Genomic DNA, 19,574 nt, shown 5'->3' with positions numbered 1-19,574 from the left:
AACATTTCTTGAGTGTTAAAATCTTTCCAAACATTCATAGCTTAGTCATTCATGCTCATGCCAGCGCCACCACACACTTAAAGCTACAATCTGTAAGTGGAAATTTTTCGTTCTCCGCATAAAAATAAATTAGCCAGCCAATGCGCTTTAACACTTGGACGACCTGGATTTTGAAACTATGAGACCTACCAGAGTCGTCATTTTGACAGACTACTTTTTTCAACTAAATAGATTATTACTTACTGCTCGAGGGTCTAATAAAGGTATTTTGATTTTTTTTTTCAATTGTGTTGTACCTTTTACTGTAAATTATATCATATATGAATTAGATACGGTTGGTGCTGCGCTTATTGTCCGTCCGGCTTTCCCGCTGGATTGGTGCCGAAGAAGACGCGTGTCGCAAAAGACTTTTCTGCACTCCATGTTGAAGAACAAGTAAATCGGAAGTACGCCACACAAAACAACCGTATTCCGAGAGCAGCACGAAATGTGCATGTGGGAATTATATCAACGATCACCACAACAGAACATTCTTTTATTGATTTTGATGTCTGCCATGTACTAGCTACAATGACATAACTAGAACATCGAACAGCCTTTTTTTTTTTTTACTACACGCGTCCTCTTGGCTGAGGCAGGAAGACTTTTTTTCTCTGACTTGCTGTGTCTCAGCCGACAATTCATCCCAAGGTTCGTCAATATTTTGAAGCAGATGTAATACAGCCTCTAATCTATCAGATTTATTCTTTTTTTTTTGTCGATCATGGTGACCAGCAGCATTTCTCAAAGCAGCCGCTGGTTGCTATGGAAACCCGGCAGCACTCTACCAGCACAGTGTGTTTAAGATTAAATAGAGCCGTCAAATTGACGGGCACGTCATAGTCAAAGAAGTAATGACTCACAATTATTTTTAGATTGTTTCGTACCATAAAATTGCACCATGGGAATTAAACCTGTACAGATTTAGGAAACGTCAATAATCCAGGCGTATTGTCATTCTATACACGCTAAGTAATAGCACGTCAAAGTTTGAAAACCGTCAAAAATATCACATATCGCTTCCATGTTTTTGCTCACTTGGAGTCTACCTCTTTCTCTTTCTCGCAATCGCTCACTCTCAGTTAAAGGACTAGTACCTGCAACAGCATTACAATATTTAATTCTGCACCGAGACCAAATAATTTAATTCTAGACAATTCTAATGATCAATCACGGTACACCTGTTTTCCGAAGCTGAGACATGATTGGCTGTGTCGAACATATTCTTGTTAAGATTTTTTGGGGGGTTGACTTTCGCTTTAATTCAATGTCCTATATTTGAGAAAATATAAATAATCCACTGTATTATTTAATGTATAAAATCAGAATAAAAAAAAACCCACAAATTTTACAATTTGATAATTTATTGCAGTCATGATTTCTAAACCATTACAAGCCTATTTGTAGTATTTCAATTAAATGAGTTCACATTTGAATCAAGATTACTGTTTTTTTTATCTTTACACTACTACTGCTCTCTCTCTCTCTCATTTACTCTCTCTCTGTCTCTCTAGCTCACTCTATCTTTTTCGCTCTCTGTTTCTCTCTTTCGCTCGCTCTCTCACTCTCTCGCTTACTCTTTCTCACTCTGTCTTTTGCTCTCTCTCTCTTGCTTACTCTTTCTCTCTCTCTGTCTTTCATTCTCTCTCTTTCACTTGCTCTCTGACAAGCTCTCTTTCTCACTCTCTCTCTCTTTCACTTGCTCACTCTCTGTCTCTCTCTCTCGCTGTCACTCAAATAAAACAACATCCCAGGTGAGGCCCTCTTGCTGATTCATTCTGTGGAGAGAGAAAGTGAAAGAAAAGATGAACTACAATACAAAATAAACCATAAAATGTATCATCAACTTCAGATGCAACAAACCTCTAACAATGAGTTTAGTAGAACATTCTGCCTTGCCAAATGAGTTGATGGCAATAACTTTGTATTCTCCGCTGTCCTTTGGCCGCACTCTCAGAATATACATGCAGCATACGCCGAAGGAGTTGGTGATATAGTAGTTGCTGTCTGAGTTGATACACTGGTCATTAAGGAACCAGGACACGGTAGGTGTTGGGAACCCTCGCACAGCACATGTCATGTAGACCTGGTAACCTTTTGGTGGTGTATGGAACTTTAGAGGGACCAAGATGGATGGGGGCCTCTCAAAGCTGATATGCGTCGAGTTGATTCCATTGTGCGTGATTGGAACTTGATGGAGAATAAAATGAATAAGAATTAATGTCAAGAATAATGGGAATTTGGCTTACTTATGTTTTCAACATATGGAATATGATGATTGTTAGTGCTTTTCAAATTTAACTGCAAGATTTCAATATATACAGTGCTAACATTCTTGGGATTATCAGTTTATTGTGCCAAACCTCTGTTGCTATTCATTCCCCATGTTGGTGACTGTGACGGCTCCGACAGCCCCATGTCGTTCTTGGCGAAGATCCGGAAATGATATTCAAGTCCGGGAAGGATGTTGGTAACTGTGTGTGTATTTGTGAAGAGGCGATCTGCTACAGTTTTCCACACCCTGGTGTTGGAGTCGCGTTGAGCCACCGTGTAGTAAAGTCTGTCATCAAGCTCCTGGTCTGGCGATGGAGCCCATGTTATCAGCACTTTGCCATGGACAGTTTGCTCCAGTTCCACTGGCCCTGGACTCTTTGGTTCATCTGATTGCAAAAAAAAAAAAGAAGCCAACTATTAACATGAAGTCTTTTTTTAGACTATTTCTGTGACTTTTAATACATTTGCAAAAGTAGAATTTGTTCTCTACATTATCGCACCCCACAGAAGCAGTGGGTGGCAGTGCATTTAGCGTCCAGGAGGCCAATCTAGTTTTACAATTACTTGGTCAACAGAACACATCAGAAATTCACTTTACAGTACAGGCGGTCCAAGTTGGAATTGAATCGGCAACCTTCTTGGTGTGAAGCAGCAGTGCTAGCAGCTCCTGTGCCAATACATATTGTGTAACTGAATTATCGATCCAGATGGTCAGACGTGTTGGACTTTGTCAGATTGACACTACAATTGGAAGTAGCTTTATAGAATTTTCAAGCCTTACTGGTTGCTATTAATTTGAAACTTGATAAAGATAACCATTCTTTTTTACCTGTAACTCTAACCTCAACATCAAAGCAAGCTTGCCCAACTGAGTTTTTGGCTATGATAGTGTAGATGGCGGAGTCTGAGCGCTTTGATGAGGGAATAACAAGCTGGGACATTCCCTCAGAATTGATGATTTTTATCCATGGGGGTAATGGTTCATCATCCTTCAACCATGTGATCTCCGGCGGGGGCTCAGCCTGGATACAATGGGCACTTATCAGACAGGATTGTGAAGTATCTTTGAAGAATCAAATACTGACAGCTTGTGTGGTCATACCTCATAGAGAATTTTTACCCGTACTGAATTTCCTGCTCTGACAACAATGAAGTCCTCTGGGTCTTTGAAGTAAGGCCTCACTGGATGATGAGACAAAAAACAACATCACTACACCAAGTTAAGTCTTATTATATTTATGGCAGGAGAGATAAACAACTTACTGTTGGGATTCTTTGCACACACCATTGCAGACGGGGGGCTTGGATCCCCGGCTCCAGACTCATTAATTGCAAGAACCCTGAACTCGTACTCTGCTCCCTCAGTGATGTCTTTAACTGCATAGCTGACATCTGCAGTGAAGACGAAAACAATGCAGCTGTCAAAACTGGCTGCTATTAACCCCACCCGACAGGATGCTTGCATGTCTCTGACTAACCTTCAATCGGTTCGTTGACTGCGTTCAAGGAAATCCACTGATTTGTGTCCTTCTTTCGTTTCTCCAGTAGGTAACCGATAACGGGCACGCCCCTGTCCTCTTCGGGTGGGGTCCACGTCAGTGTGATGCAGGTCTTTGAGGCACTGACCACTTGGGGGGCACCGGGTGGCCCAGAAAGTACTGAAGTAAGAGACAAGTTATCACCATTAAAGGAAATAATTGGATGTCATTGACTGCAGGATATTTTTTTAAAAATGTTCTGAGCCTAAGGGGATTGCTTAATGAGACTTATTTTACTGTTGCTCACTCATGATGCCAGCCATAATGCTATCAGCTGTCTCCAGGGAGTCGCCAAGGCCTTCCGAGTTCTCTGCATAGATTCGATAACTATACTTCTTCCCGTGGGTCACATTCCTGTCCCTAAAGTTTGTCTTGTCCCCGGAGACGTGTCCGAGTTTTGTCCACAGACTATGCCCCATCTGCTGACGCTCGATGATGTAGTTGGTGATGGCGCATCCGCCGTCATCTTTGGGAGGTTTCCATTTGATCTCAATGAGCGATGAGGTGGTCTCAATAGTCTCCACCGGACCCTCTGGTGGACCAGGACGATCTGTGGGGAAAAACATAAGCTTTACACTTTAAAAACATGCTTGAACAAATGCCATGAGTTTAATCCTTTCTCCATTTAGTGTTCATTGCTGTTACTCATTGACCTGGGCACACACTACACGTTTTTCAGAAGTGTTTAGTTTTAATTCTAATTTACACGTTGCCTTGTGACAAAAAGTAAAGAATTGAAGTGAAGTGAAGTGAACCTTTTCAGACTGTCATGTCAGATCACAACAAACGAGCCGTACACTAAACTCTCCTCATAGGAGGATTTTAGTCGGCTGTTCACCACTAGTCGCGCTTATGTAGTGACGGGAAAAGGGTTCAGATATCGAGATAACCAATCACAACCCTTGACATCACTTTCCAGCCCTACTAAATAACTGATAAACCAGGAATTCATCAATCAATTTTTAGATTAGAAAAATAAAGTGGCCAGTTTATGGCTTGAAGGGGCTCAATTCACAGTGCTTAACCAGCTTTAGTTTGAAGGATGACTTGTCTTACCAATCACAAAAAGCTGAGAAGTGGCCTCCGCGGTCCCGAATGGATTTTTAAGCTGAATTTTAATTTCCGCCGTGTCTGCCCGCAGACAGTCTCTGAAGAGCAGCCGGCTGTGATTGGGTTCCCTCACAATCTTCACTCCTCCGCCATCTTTGACCTCAGTGCCATTCTTGGACCAGTTAACCATCAAGGCCTCCTGAGGCGCAAAAGGTATTTTGAAAGTGGCATTCTGGCCCACTCTCACTGTCAAAGGCTTGCAGAACTTGTGAAGGTCGTCCGGGTCAAATGCCGGTATGTCTACAATGCACAAAGTGTCATTAAGTGTAATGCATGTGAATGAGCACTATTAATGTTTCAAGTCAATTATACCTCCAACGGTGACCTTTCCTTGTGTACTTTGATCCCCTGATACGAAGCGGTACAGGCCAGAATCATCATCTTGGCAGTTTTTAAAAGTCAGCATGTGAGAGGTGGAATCTTTGATAATTCTGATTCCAGCACCAGCGCTTATCTAGTAAATCATAGGTGGAAGGAAAGTAAATTTTCGGTACGCTGTTATCCAAAATATAAACGCTAGGACAATAACCAGAAGTATAGCTCAATGCTTCTCCTTGAATTTAATTTTCATTCTATTCTAGGTCAGTGTCACAGTGATATAAGAAACCGCTAATGACTAGGAAAAAACGCTGACTCATGTTGGCCTACCAATTTTGCTCTTAAAATGGGAGGGGTAAAATGCACAACAAAACAAAATTACGAAGATGAACACAGAACTTATACGTTTTTTTTTTAACAGAATGGCAACATTCTGCCTGATATGATAAGACATCATTAGAGCATTTTCAGGCTTCAAACCTTCAGCTGCACTTCTGTTCACTCCATGCAAACATCAAACATGAAATTCCAAAAGGGGCTAAACTTCACAAGCGCAAGTTGCTCTTTTTGAAAGGTCAGGCAGAAAAGTAGACGTAGTGGTTCCCAAAATTTATGCAGCACTCGAATGAACTTGTCTGGAACATTGCAAAAGTTAAAAAGCCTTCGCCCTGACCCAAACTCTGGTTTATATTGACCATTAATAGGTGTGGACGCTGTCCTACCTCCATCATTCTTTACTCACACGCACTCAAAAAGAAATGCAAAACTCATTTACTGGCTCTCCATCTTTGAACCAAGTGCCTTCACAGTCCATGTTCATCATGACTTTTAGTTCAGCCGACGTCCCTCGTAGACAGTAAATATCGGAAAGTCCACAAGTTATCACAGGGTCTGTGAACAGCAAGAGAGCGATAGTTTAGAATCTTTTTCTTCTCTTAATCATCATCAAATGTTACTTAACCCAAAGGGACAATCGGAAATACCATCAATCCTTGTAGAACAATTATTTCTGTCTTACCGTTTGTTCAAGCTGCAGGCACCGGCTCAGGTTTTACACTTTTTTCCCTAACTCACATTTTGCTCTGCCAGTTAGGGAAAGAAGTGTAAAGCCGAAACAACAAAAAAAAAACAAAAACATGTAATTCTTGGAATACTTCATTAATCATGTGTCGCAATGTTTTTGTTTGGTCTTGATCTGATAGCACTGTAATGGTTTACCTGACGCAGACGCTTCCGATAATCAATCCTCGATACATTTGAACCCTTTTTTTTTATTTAATAAACGTCATTTTATTTTCTGATTACTGCATCCGCAGTCGCTTTATCAGAGTGCATATCTGACGATTTCTCATTTCCTGTTAAACATTCACTTTAGTTGTCGCTGTGTCAACAATTTATCAACACGGCATACTGAAGTGTGATGAATAGCAAACAAGATGCAACTGTAACAAAAACTAAGGACTGTATATCTAATGCTCAAAAGCTTTTAGATAAAACCGCATGCAGATGCCGGTGCGTCCATTTGTGTTTCTTACCGCTGCTCACCGCCTTTCCATCTGATTTAGCTGGAGTTCTGTCAGCTGTCTTATCACTTCCTGGCAAACATAGTTGTTAGTAGCCGCTGTTTCATCAAATTATCAATGCAGGCATACTGACAATTGATGAACGGCATCAGTCAATTCAACTGCAACAAGATAAAACCCATCTGTCGACGTCATCGCAGCCATTTGGTTTTCCTCACCGCCGCTGATGACCTGCTTGGCAGCCGGTCTAGCTGGGGCCACGTCTGCCGTTTTATCGCCTTATGTTACACATCAGCGTTAGTAGCTGCTGTGTCAATAACTTAACATTGCAGGCATAATGTCAATTGATGAACAGCAGTTGAAACGAAGCAAACAGCAACAAACAAACAATGCAGTAAAAGTGCATTGGATGTAAACCAAGTAACTGTTGTTTGTAATTATGAAATGTATTGTTTTAGCTATGGATTTTTTTGTCGAAATAAATACATGTACTATTTATCCTCTAAGGTAGAGCAACTAGGCTCTAATTGTGCTTTGACATAGTTGTCATTTCATTATTGCTTTAAAAGCAGTGTGGATGTTATGAAATAATCATTGACACGGTTAATAATTTTAGCCTTGTTAGATATTGATTTTTGCTTGGAATTAAAAAACAAAAGTCTTTTCCAAATCTCAAGGTAATGTCCATACATCTTCGTTGCATCTCTTATGAATTGCTGAAACTGCACTTTATTTTGGAGTCAGCCAGGCATCCGCCAAGCGTCTCCAGTTGGTCCAAAATGCTGCTGCTCTCCTGAAGTTTATAGGAGAAGGCACATAACTCTCTTCAATTCTGACCTCCCTTCTCTGGCTTTCTTTACATTTTAGAGTTTATTTGAAGAACATTTTATTTGTCTTAAAATCATTAAATGACCTTGTCCCACCTTAGCTCTTTAATCTCTGCAGACTTGCCCGGTGCCTCAGGTGAGTGGAGCAAACGCTTCTGGAGGTGCCGAGGACTAAGCCGAGCTTCAGAGGGGATGAAGCTTTCTCCCTTACTTTTGAATGACATTCTGTTTAACATTTGGCACGTCCCCTCTTCATCTTTAAAACTCGTCTTACAACACATTTTTATTATTTGGCTTTCGTGTTTGCGTGAGTTTCCGCATTGTTTTAGTGTTTTATTATGTTGACTGTTTTATGTTGTTGATTTTCAACTATGTTTTTTTTACAGCATTTTCTATGCAGCTGTGTTTTTTTTAGGGTGCTCAATAAATAATGTTAAATCTATTTGAGTCGAGTCATATTGCCGTCCCTTAACGTTTAGGCAAAGTGTTGCTTTGGGCAGTCTTACTCGGTTTGGGGGGTTCGGGTGGGGGTGGAGCTTCTTTTGCAGCTTTGATTTGTTCTTTCAGTTCCTCTTTCTGTATTTCCAACTTTTGATGTTGCTCTTGAGCCACCTTCTGCAGGTCGATACCGGATCCCCCCGCCTTTGTTGTCTTCCTTATGGACTTCTTGCCCTGATCTGCATCTTTATCAGCTATGGTGACAAGGGAGAGCTGAAGTGCTGTGGAGAATTTAATAATAATCTAAATGTGGAGTCGGGAACATACCTTCAACAACAAGCCAGGCATTGCATGATTTTATTCCTGCAGAGGCAGAATAAATGCCTTTGTCTACGACCATGCAGTCTTTGACTACTAGCCTATGAATGAGCTTGTCCTCAGAAACCTCAATGTCATATTTATCTCCTTGTTCCAAGGGGAGATTCTTGCCAAACCACGAAATCTTTGGCATGGGAATTGAAAGGACACACTCAAATACGGCGTCCTCTCTCTCCATCGCCTTCACTTCTTGAATTTTCACCAAGAAATCGACCATGGGAACTGAAATACAATGATGCAAATGAGCAAGTATCAACAAAGACAAACTGCTGCATTGCTTTATTACCATCGGAGGAAAAAAAACTAAAATATTTGCTCTTGACCTGCTCACATTTAAAATTATGACCAATTGCTGTGTTCACTTACTTTTGAAATCAGTGGAAAATATGTTGACATTTTCTACATCCAACTGGTAGAATCCACCATCTTCTGGCCTGAGATCCCTCATGCTGAAAATATACTTTCTCCCTACTCTCCTCAGGCTGTGCTTCATCGTGTCTCCCAGTTCCTTTGTGTAGGGAATCATTTCGCCATCCTGTGGAGAGAAGTCTCAATTCAGTGCCAAGAATGTTGAAGCCCAACGTATATGAAACAAAATGGGGAAAAAAATGAACTAAAAACAAAGTTTGCACAGTATTATCCACATTTCCTAAAATAATAGAAATGTAATAATCAGGTTGAACTTTCAGTAAACACTTTGAATGATCCAGGTTACTCCGTGACCTTTTGTAGGATTGTAAATAGTGTAGCCTCGTTTTCACCTGACCTTATACAGGTATATTGAGCTGCTCTGTTCAATAAGGTCCATGTCAATCTCAAAAGATGCGGTACCGTCTGCATTCACCCGAATAGGTCTCAGGTTGGATATGTTCTTCACAAACTGTATTAAAAAGAGGACAGAAATGAAAATAAAAGTAATTAAGTGCAAATAGAGTGTATATGAATGTAATAATCATGTAAAAAAAAAAAAAAAGTCTAACTTCAGCTTGTTCCTCTTCTCGCTCCTTCTTCATTTCATTGAGTTTCTTCAACATCCATCGGAAATCAGTCACTCCGTACTCTGCGCAGAGTCTCTCGTAATCTTTCTTATCAGCGCTAAGCAGCAGCTCCCAAAATTTAGGATCCAACTCGCCCTCCTTCTTCTCCTTCTGCTCCGATTTTCGACGTACTTTACTAAGAGGAAGAAACAGTAGTGGGTTGTGATATGTGACCTGACTATCACAAAGACAACTAACCTTTTTCGGAGAACTTTCTTAAAACCGCCATTGACGGGTTGTGTTGCGTTTTGCTCGGGTTTGTTCTTTTTGTAGCCAACTGAAAAATACACAAATGCTCTCGTTTAATTGTTATAAGAGAGAAAGTTGAAGGACAGCGTAGTTTTGGAGTTAACCAAGCAAACACCAAAGAAACATTTAGCACCTCCTGTTCATATTTTGTAACCCTGACTATAGAACAATCTTACCTTCAATAACATTCAGAACAACTGTCACGACGGCTTGTCCGAATTCATTTGTTGCAAAACATTTGTATGTGTCCGCTTGAGCCGCTGTGACATTTGGCATCTGGAAGTTTCAGAACATGATAGAGGTAAGTCACGCAGTGTGTTTCACCTAACAATCTCTGTGGCAATATAAACGCACATTTGTCAATAACACAATAGACCACAGGTGTCAAACTCAAGGCCCAGGGGCCAGATCTGGCCCGCGACCTCATAATATGCTGGTGTATTCTCCCAGTGCCTGCATGTTTTTTCGTGCGTATGTAAAATAGGACCACATGTTGGAGCGTCGCAGGTCACAATGTGCCAATTTTACACCACCTTTCTATGACATTATTTGCGTCACTCAAACATCGATTGGCTATTCGCGCTGGTTTTAGTGAATTATCAATGAGGCTCATTTGCATGGGGTTGAGCAATTTCTCCGGCAAATATATGCATAGTTGCTCATTTAATGATGTGCAAGTACAACCGGCGCACCGATAAGCATTCTGCTAGGCATCTCAGTTATTGACGCATTTCACGTGCAATGCTTTGTAGATTAGATGCTATCTGTTTGCTCCATTTTGACAGTTTAGCGCCACACAAAAGCCAAGCAATCATTTAGTGAATTCAGCCCTGAGTTTATATGGGGATCTGAGGTGAGGGCGAGCTATCTTGATCAAACAGGACCATGACTCGAGCTCTGCTTTTCTCACATATCACTGGCAAATAAAATGACAATTCATGGGGAGTAAGCTGTTTGTTTCACTTGCCTCAAATGTATGCTCATTGGAATTGGCGTCGTATTTGCTCTGATATTTTGAAGTATCAGACACATCTCCGTTATTTCTGCTCCATGCCACAGTGGGTTTCGGATCACCGGTGACAATTGCTTTAAAGAAAGCAAATTTCCCTGCAGAACCCAAACAAGCATAAACAATGATTTTTATCATTATTACTATTTTGCTCTGTGAAATGGGAGATGAATCATAATTTTAATGTTTATTGATTTAGTCGTTAGTTCATACCTTCTTGAATAGTTAAGGCAATTGGCTTGCGGGTAAAGTCTGGATGGCTCTTTCCCTCTGGCAGCGTCTCTATGAACTGTGTAATCATCACTCCGGGGACACGTGATTTTTTCCGGATACCCACTAAGAATATATTACAGAAACAGTGTGTCTTTGACTGTGAAAACAACATGCAACTAAAAACACATTCAATCATCCATTTTTATAGCATGCTGTGAGCCATTCTACGACATGAAGTATTGAAATGTCCAATTATATGTATTCTATATCATGCACTGGTTGCAATATGGCTTTTTCTTTGTAGCTGCTTTGTAATTAGGTGAAATGACTGTTGATTAAGTTCACAGAAATGAATGTTTTTCTTGAATGTGTGAATATTTTTAATGATTGGTGCCCTTTTTTTGGGCTTGAGCACCTACCCCCAAAAATGTCTGTGCACATGCCTATCAGAAGCCAATATTTAGTACCAAGCCTACATATTTATTTACATATAAAACATATCATGTATCTCTCACATAGCATTATGTCATGCCTTTATAAGAGTAAATGAGGAAAAAGTATTATGATGGGTGATAGATGACAAGCTTCTCGTCAGGTCACCCCAACCTACCTTCATTCTCTGCAGCGGGCCCTGATAAGAAAAAATACAACATGTCAGGATAGTTGCATTGGATTAACTCATTCAATTGAGAGAATGTAACCAAATCATTTGACAGCAGCCGCTACAATAATATAGGACTAACTTTAATCTTGTCAGGTCAGGTCATGGTTTATTTATTTGTGCGTGTGTGTGTGTGTTTAGTGTTTTGCTTGAAAGTTAATCCAAGATACATTAAGTCTGCCAGCAAGCTTGTCCTTGCCTTGTGCAGTCAACGGAGGGTTGCTGAATCAGTAAAGGTGGTCAATTTTATTCATTTATACGCAGTGTTGGCATGTAGCTTTCATAAATAATTTGAATAGATAAAATATTCATAATGTCACTGTCATTTGTTGCTTCTTTTATGTTTATTTTGTTTTGCTCTGCTTACCTTGACCAGTGCCTGTCCCGTCTGTGACTTTAGATCTTTTGAACATATTGGATCCTTGTTTGATTCTAGGTAAGAAAAAAGAAAATGATAACAGCGTTAAGGACAAACTATTTTCTGGACCCTCCCCTCGCCCCAATAGAATTGAACCAAGAAAAATACAAAATACTTTGTACAACACAGAGGCCCACCTCCTATGCTCACAATATTGAGAATGTGCTCTTCAAAAAGTTTGCATATTTTGTGAAATCTTGATAACTAACAAAGAGCAATAAAAAGATATCTACCGTTACTGGTAGTTGTGTGTGTGTGGAAGCATCAATAGATACCAAAATATCACTCTTAACTAACTTCAATTTTATATTTTAACTACATACTGTCACCTAAGTGAAAACAAACCATCATTCTATTATGTGACTTTGCTCCATGCAGCTATTTGCTGGATGCTTCAGTTTATCACAATTCCCCCAAATAAAATAAGAATAATAAGATCATCTTAAAAATAAAGGTTTTATGTTGCCTTTTCATCATTCAAGATGATGGACTCGTAATATTATTAAATTCAGCCAATTTAAGGTATCATCATACAGTTTTCTTCTGTTTTGTTTTCATTGCAGTGTATTACTTTGATTGTCGAGTAGACTTGGCCAACCAACGTTTTTTCTTTTTATGATCTGTCAGTCCTATTTGCAGTAAGGTTCTGATTAATAATATTGTATTACCTCAATGATTGCTTAACTTAGGAGGACAAATGTCACTTGACAAAAATAAACTAATGGGGCTTGATGTTTTTGTCATGGATTCAGTATATTGTGGAGGGCAGGGGGGCCATGAGGGTATTTGCAGAGATGTCATTTGAATGAAAGTGCCTGAAAAACAACTGCCACGTTGCAAAAGTTTTATTATATGGCATGTTCCTGTCCAAGGAGTTAGGAACCTAGATGCTGATTTTCTACCGTATACTTTTTGGTGCGTGTAAACGCATCTCTGTTTACATTTAATTTCCAGTGATCTATATTTGACATCACTATGTTTAAATTTCCCGTGTTCTAAAAGATGAAGATAACGACGTCCTTTATTAGTCCCACAATGTATGGCTGTTTGTAGCTCTAATTTACTTCTGTATTTTCTTTTTTTTTTTTTTTGCATTTTTGGATCTAAGATGAACTCAATAATGAACTTTAAAGCAGAAGTCAACCCCCCAAAAATTTAACTTCAGTTTACTTAATTTCTAAAGCTGAGCCATAATTGGTTGTTAGCTAAGCCCCGAGGAACTGTGATGTAATTATCAGTCAACAGAAGTGACAAAATGGCCGCCCTCTGAGATGGCTAAAATCGGAGGGATTTTACTGCTTATCTGCAAACGCAATATTAATCACACCGCCTTGCTTGAGTGTGCCAGCAGAGAACATATGGATCCCCTTTAAACAAAGTATTTATCAAATAATGAGGTTTGGTGTAGCTTCAAATCCACTTTTCCGCATTTTAAAGACCTCAATCTGTGATGGTCTGTGTTTGTTCTTTTTGGTTTTGACTTTAGTTTTATGTTTAACCTTGAATTCCTTTTTGTGACTCTCGCTATGCTTGAAACTGATTAGGAAATTTCCACTGCTGCAAGTTTTAGTAGAGTCCACATCTTTTGCCACGTGAGGCTTATCGTGTAGTCCAAGGAGAATGGGCACGCTGACACGCGCTGACTCACAGTTTATACTATCTTTAAACTCCACGTGTGCACCCTTTCGAAGTGCTGTTTTTAGCCTAATGGCATATGACGTTCTATCATTTCAAAATATCTTTCTGACATAATTCCTGAGGCACACTTGTCAAATAACACCAACATTCTCTCACAGATACCATTGCTGGTGTAATCAGTTCATTTGACTGTTCTACTATAAGCATCCCATCGACTTATCACACCGATCACATGATGGCTATGGATGTCTGTAGTCGACATCTGACTTGAGATGAGAAAACTGACAGTCACATGATCGGTCACAGGCCCAATAAAAAGGAGAGATTTTCACTCCGGCAGCTTCCTAATGGGATTGTAAATAACTGTCGACATGACTAAACGCTTATAATATGGCACCGTTTTTGCATGTTTAGTTACCTGAGAGGAATAGATAGTCCTACTGCGTCTCAAAGCAAAAACATATTTACAACATAAAATTAGCTCAAAATTATTAATTTAAAATCGTAACAAGGGCAATTTATATTAAGCATGAGCTAAAAAAAAATGTAAAAAAAATGATGTACTTCGAATAAAATATCTTTGAGTACAAGCTCCTTTTTAACCACGTAGAAAAGCATCTGGACACTCATCAAAGTAAAAAGCATCAATAACTTTTTTTTCGTGGAGTGTTTGACACATCACAAACCCGGGTGCCTTTATGCTTTTATGTGGCCCAGTGATGCATGGTGCAGTTAACGCCACCTAAGCGTGGACTCGAAGAGAGCGTCATAAAAGTGGCTAAAATGAAGACTTCGCTAAGGTCAAGTTCAAAGCGCAATCGTTATGTAGGGAGTCGCTGTGCAACAGCTGGGGGAGCGGCCAGTAGGCTAATATTGGTTTATTACCGAAATATGTTTTTGCAATTTCATGCACCAAGATGTATTTTATACACTCTCGGCAAAATAGGAAATACACAACAGAATTTATTTAGAGTTGCATTTTTCTGTACTTATGACCAAAGAATTAACAGCCAGATATGTTGTCAAGTCATTGTTAGGAATGCAGACAAACTAATTCGGACCAAATACTCTTATTACACTCTTGGACAAATTATCGTGTGTCCCAAAAATGTTGACATAATTCCATCATCTAATAAATGGGCAGTTTTCGCTCAAATTATTTCAAATTTTACAAGACATGCAAAAACTGTCAGTAGCTTAGTTAATTTCCCCCCCCACTATTTTCTGTTCAGGCAAAATTAAATCATTGTGAAGTTAGTAATAAGATCTTTATCCATTTGAAAATGCGGTTAGAATTTTTAGAAATCTGATTTTTTTTTTGTCTCGAAGATTAATAGATTTACTCAGATATATTTTAAATGAATGAACATTTTGGAACACCCTCCATTGTCTTTTGAGTGCACTAGAAATGTAATAATTCCTGTGCGCTATACCTTGTAATTTTAAACTAATTAGTACAGAATACATTTAGTTTGATACCAGAATCAATCTTGTAAAGAAAATCGTTCATCTATTGAGGAAATCATCTCAAAGATTTGTTGTTGATGACCGAAATTATTGAAGACCACCTAATGACCGATGATGAACTTACCTCAGAGCTTCTGTGGTCTTCTCAAGAGCCTCTCCAGTCTGGGTCTTGCCTCACTCCTTCACAAGCTATTAAGTCCTTTCGAGGAATGTCCAGCGAGTGACTCTGGAGTTAAGTGCCCACTTTGTCGGACGTGGTCACTGCCAAGGAAGGCGATCGCTTTTTTGTTTTTGACCTAAATCGCCACCTCTGGCAGAAGGGGGAGGAGGAAAGGCCTCACGGCGGGTGACGGTGGCCGCACTCTCCACCCGGCAGGAGTGTGAACTTCTTAAGTTGATGCAGTAGCGCTTGGTAATGTTTGTCACTCAGAGAAATGTGATGATTGCATGATGATAACTTTTACAACAACTTTTGACTCATAACTGTAGTTAGGTGATCCTTAAGGTACCACCCATAGAATTTGAAATTTTACTTGATTTCTTTTCTGTAGTAAAGGGATGATGCCCAAAGGATACAATAAATGTGCTTTTTTTACACACACACGCATACACCACTCAATTTGAATTTTCCTGCCATTAATTTGCGATCTGTATGTTCCATTTGGTGAAATAGAATTTGTTATTCTGTTTTTTTTTTTTTTTAACAGTAGGTAAGATGTGATCTTTACTTCATTTTTACTGGACTTAAGAATTGATCCTCAAGGCGAATCCCAATGACTTTAAAATTCTATTTGATTTTTACTGGAGTTGAGATGCAAGTTTTGTGCACCATCCCGTGAATGTGACAATGCAAATTTTGAACATAAAATATATTAGTTGAATAATTTTGACGTTTGTGTTTTTACACCTTGAAGAAATAGTTGGAAGCTCTTTCTGGTTACTACAGTTTTGATTTGTAAAAAGAGAAAGTGATGCATTCTTTCTAATTACAAATAAAACATCACTATTAGTGTAAAATTGACTTAGGAATGGAAAGAACTGTGACACCGGGACATATCATCAAATGGATATAATATCCATAGCAACAACAAAGTGAGCCAATGGGAAATTAATAGTCGCTTCTTGTGAGAGCACATGACCGCTATGTTGGTGACAGTGTGACTGGCTGGTATCTACCACCTCACTGCCACATAAATACCCCTTGACAATTGCATGCCCTGCGAGTGACATATGAGCGGCCAATCACGTAACAGGTGTTTAGTTGGGTCATACTAACGTGGCGCCACGAGAAGAACGTAAACAGCCAAAACTGTCACGTCAGAGTGGCACCAATTAAATCCAGTTACTGAATTGAAACTTGATTATTGGTTGTTGTAAAATATGGTATTTGATAGCAAGACAAGATTATTTCCTCTGTCATTTTGACCCATTAAGTTACTTGTTTCAGATTGTTGTAATTACACATGTACATGCATGTGTATACTTTCACAACATGGTGGAATAGTGGTTGGCATGAATGCATTACACTAAAGACGTCCCAGGCCTGAATTTCAGTTCTTGTGTTCTCCCTGCCCCAAAGCCTTTGCTAATTGGAAAAGTGGTAATTGACATCAATTTCCGCCAGCTGGCTGAACCCAAACCATGCTTCACCTTCACGCACCCAACGAAAGATATGAACAATAATCGTTACCAGTACCTCAAATTTCTCAGTGGCCTGTATGTTGAAGTGTTGCATCTTGACTAAGAGAATGAAATCTTTAAATGTTCGTGGAGGAGCTAAATTTAGCCGGGTATGTTAACGTAAGTAATGGAGAATCTTTGCTGTATGTGGATGTTTTTGCTCTGCGGAGTGGCTATTAAAAAGCTCAAGATGACAAATGAAGGTGCTCGTTATTGCTTGACAGTTGGTATTTATAAAAGGGAACATACATGCATGCTTCAGGTGCATTTTTTTTCCAAGTGAAATAATATGAAAGCCATTTGTTTAGGTAATGTATGATGAGTTTGAAACACCAAATTGTTTTAGTATCAAGGTTTGTGTTATATTTATGGGTCAAAACATACAGGTAATTGGAAATATTTTATGAGGCAGGGCATTAGGTTTTTGACTACTGGCGACATTTGGGCCGTAACTAATGACTATTTTAATGAACAATTATTGTGTAGTTTATTTTTTGATTAATTGATTACATTTTGGATTTCCATCTCTGTTAAAAAGCAGGACTTGAATTACAAAACATAAAATGATTATTACTACTTTGGTCAGTCAGTCAGAAAGTGGGCAACATTTTTTATCAGTTCAAGACAGATTTTGCAAAGGTCATCAAGATAATTAGTCTGCTTTCGTTTGCTGACGAGAGGCTCAAATTCAGGAGATTTGGAAAATTTTCATTTAAACAGAAAACGTAAATGATTACTCAATGATCAAAATAGTACTCGATTAGTTTGATAACCTATTCATTGTCAATCATCTAATTAATTTTTGCCCTTCTAGGGCTCGGTCCCCTTCTTGTGCATCTAGTGGGGGTTTATGTTACAGTATTGCAATATATTGTCACCCCTAGTGCATTTTGTGAATAGTGGCAACAAGCACTTTATGGTTGGACAATGATAAATGCGCTCTGCATCTGTTGTGCCCCCGGAGGGTATTTCCGCACATGTTCCAAGTCATTCATGCTCCTCATGGAGCCGGTGACTGCTGGCACGCAGCCCCAGCTCAGTTATTGGGGGCCTTAGCAATAACACAACTATGCCTTGCGTGAGCACGATTGTGTATTTCAATCTGTTGTAATAAATGCCAACGCATGACACTGTGACATGCTTGTGGATATTGTCATTCATCCTGGTCATTTAATTTTAAGGGCACTGAATCTATCGAAACTGGACTGCTCTGTTTGTCTCAGATGTTTCGCCTCTCACCCAATGAGAGCAAAACAGTGATGAAACACAATGTTACACAATCCAATGTAGCATGGTTGACAGAAAAACTATTGGATAAGGGGCCTCATCATTTCATAAAAATAACATACATCCACCCATTAGCTGAGCTGCCCTTCATGGGTTGTGGGTGTGCTGGAGCCTATCGCACTAGTACAGCTGTCTTTGGGCAGTAGGCAGGGTATTCCATGGTCTGTTTGCCAGACAATTGCAGGGCCCACAGAGACAAACACACCTAGTGCCAATTTAGAGTGTTCCATTAGCCTAACATGCATGTCTTTGGTATGTGTAAGGAAACCAAAGTACTCTGTGAAAACCCATGCAGGCACAGGGAGAACATGCAAACTCCACACAGAAAACCCTGCACCTCTGTACTATGATACGGAGGACTTGCTAAGCACTTCCACTGTTCCACTGTATTAACAACTACAATAACTTTAATTTATATAAAGACAATCAAGGGGTCCATGCATGCATGCAAAAAAAAAATCTGAACAATATTGGCGAAAAATACAAAATCCATCCATCATCTGTACCGCTTCTCCTCACTAGGGTCGCGGAGGGTGCTGGAGCCTATCCCGGCTATCTTTGGGCAGTAGGCGGGGGACACCCTGAACTGGTTGCCAGCCAATTGCAGGGCACACAGAGACGAACAACCATCCGCACTCACACTCATACCTAGGGGCAATTTACAGTGTTCAATCGGCCTGCCATGCATGTTTTTGGAATGTGGGAGGAAACCGGAGTACCCGGAGGAAACCCACGCAGGCACGGGGAGAACATGCAAACTCCACACAGGATGGCCGGAGCTGGGATTGAACCCACGCCCGATGCTGTCTCTCACTGTGAGGCCATCGTGCTAACCAGTCGGCCACCGTGCCGCCCAAAATACAAAATATTAGAGCAAAATAATTGACAATATTAGATGAAAAAGTAACCCTATCACCACCCTCGTCTGGCAACCCAGAATCACTGTCCCCGATTCCCATGCAATGTTGTGGAGGTGTCTCAACCAAGACAGCCCCACAACATCCAAAACCTTTAGAGACTCTGGGCAGAGCTCATCCACCCCGGGGCTTTTTTTCTCTAGTCACTGAAATTTCCAACCAACTAACAACCCAAAGTCATTTGTGAAGTGTCCTTCAAGGACTATTTAAAAATAAAATTTCATTGTTTTGTTTACTTTCCAGAATTCACCCGTAAATGGCAAAACGCAGGAATCTTGTTAAACACAAGAGTCGTTAACAAGGTTATTGTTTCCCGCGGATTGACACGGGATGTAATGCACTCAATTTTTTTTCACTATCATTTATGGCTCTCTGTAAAAGCAAAATAGGATGGTTTATAAAGCTTTTGAAGTGAAATTACAGTAATAAAAACAAACAGATGCCAAGTAATTATATTGACGTCTTGGATAGACAGTCTTCATGTTGGTTAACCTTTACATATTTTTGGCCAATCCCCCACCTTGACTTTTGTCTTTTGGCCAATGTGATATTG

General features: G+C 39.8%; 1 protein-coding gene and 1 long non-coding RNA gene across 6 annotated transcripts in view; one reads left to right on the top strand and one right to left on the bottom strand.

The window, feature by feature from the left end:
* The window catches only part of LOC148327710 (uncharacterized), a 30,254-nt gene extending 22,183 nt beyond the window's left edge, over positions 1-8,071 (top strand). For all 4 annotated transcript variants that reach the window (XR_015845755.1, XR_015845756.1, XR_015845757.1 and 1 more), the window contains 3 exons: positions 3,859-3,976; positions 4,993-5,114; positions 7,748-8,071. This is a non-coding gene — a long non-coding RNA (uncharacterized LOC148327710). The remainder of the gene's footprint in view (positions 1-3,858; positions 3,977-4,992; positions 5,115-7,747) is intronic.
* Positions 1,386-15,408, bottom strand: igfn1.4 (immunoglobulin like and fibronectin type III domain containing 1, tandem duplicate 4). 2 transcript variants are annotated; one of them, XM_088308233.1, is made up of 24 exons: positions 15,262-15,408; positions 11,982-12,046; positions 11,564-11,584; positions 10,954-11,076; positions 10,699-10,838; positions 9,908-10,007; positions 9,681-9,759; positions 9,426-9,618; positions 9,212-9,325; positions 8,812-8,980; positions 8,395-8,667; positions 8,136-8,321; positions 6,815-6,874; positions 6,055-6,170; positions 5,274-5,415; positions 4,908-5,201; positions 4,099-4,401; positions 3,792-3,971; positions 3,577-3,705; positions 3,416-3,495; positions 3,143-3,335; positions 2,403-2,699; positions 1,903-2,229; positions 1,386-1,817 (listed from the first exon to the last, which is right to left on the bottom strand). In XM_088308233.1, the coding sequence occupies exons 2-24, from the start codon at positions 12,025-12,027 to the stop codon at positions 1,813-1,815; spliced, it is 3,570 nt and encodes a 1,189-aa protein (XP_088164359.1). In that variant the 5' UTR covers positions 12,028-12,046; positions 15,262-15,408; the 3' UTR covers positions 1,386-1,812. The 2 variants fall into 2 exon arrangements, with proteins under 2 accessions (XP_088164359.1, XP_088164361.1); XM_088308235.1 differs by lacking the exon at positions 15,262-15,408 and having other exon boundaries at positions 11,982-12,076.
* Between the last annotated feature and the right edge of the window lie 4,166 nt (positions 15,409-19,574).

The sequence above is a fragment of the Idiotropiscis lumnitzeri genome, chromosome 11 (genome assembly GCF_059441095.1).
Source record: "Idiotropiscis lumnitzeri isolate Australia: NSW breed Sydney's pygmy pipehorse chromosome 11, RoL_Ilum_1.0, whole genome shotgun sequence".
NCBI classification, from domain to species: domain Eukaryota; kingdom Metazoa; phylum Chordata; class Actinopteri; order Syngnathiformes; family Syngnathidae; genus Idiotropiscis; species Idiotropiscis lumnitzeri.
Note: the sequence above shows the minus strand (reverse complement) of the source record. Positions and strands in the feature narration are given on the sequence as shown.

Excerpts from the sequence above, each read along its gene's own strand:
- igfn1.4 (XM_088308233.1), bottom strand. The coding sequence starts at position 12,027 with ATGTTCAAAAGATCTAAAGTCACAGACGGGACAGGCACTGGTCAAG. Across the intron at positions 11,077-11,563 it reads GCCCGCTGCAGAGAATGAAG|TGGGTATCCGGAAAAAATCA; the intron begins GTAGGTTGGGGT and ends ATATATTCTTAG. Across the intron at positions 9,619-9,680 it reads AAGAAAGTTCTCCGAAAAAG|TAAAGTACGTCGAAAATCGG; the intron begins GTTAGTTGTCTT and ends TCTTCCTCTTAG.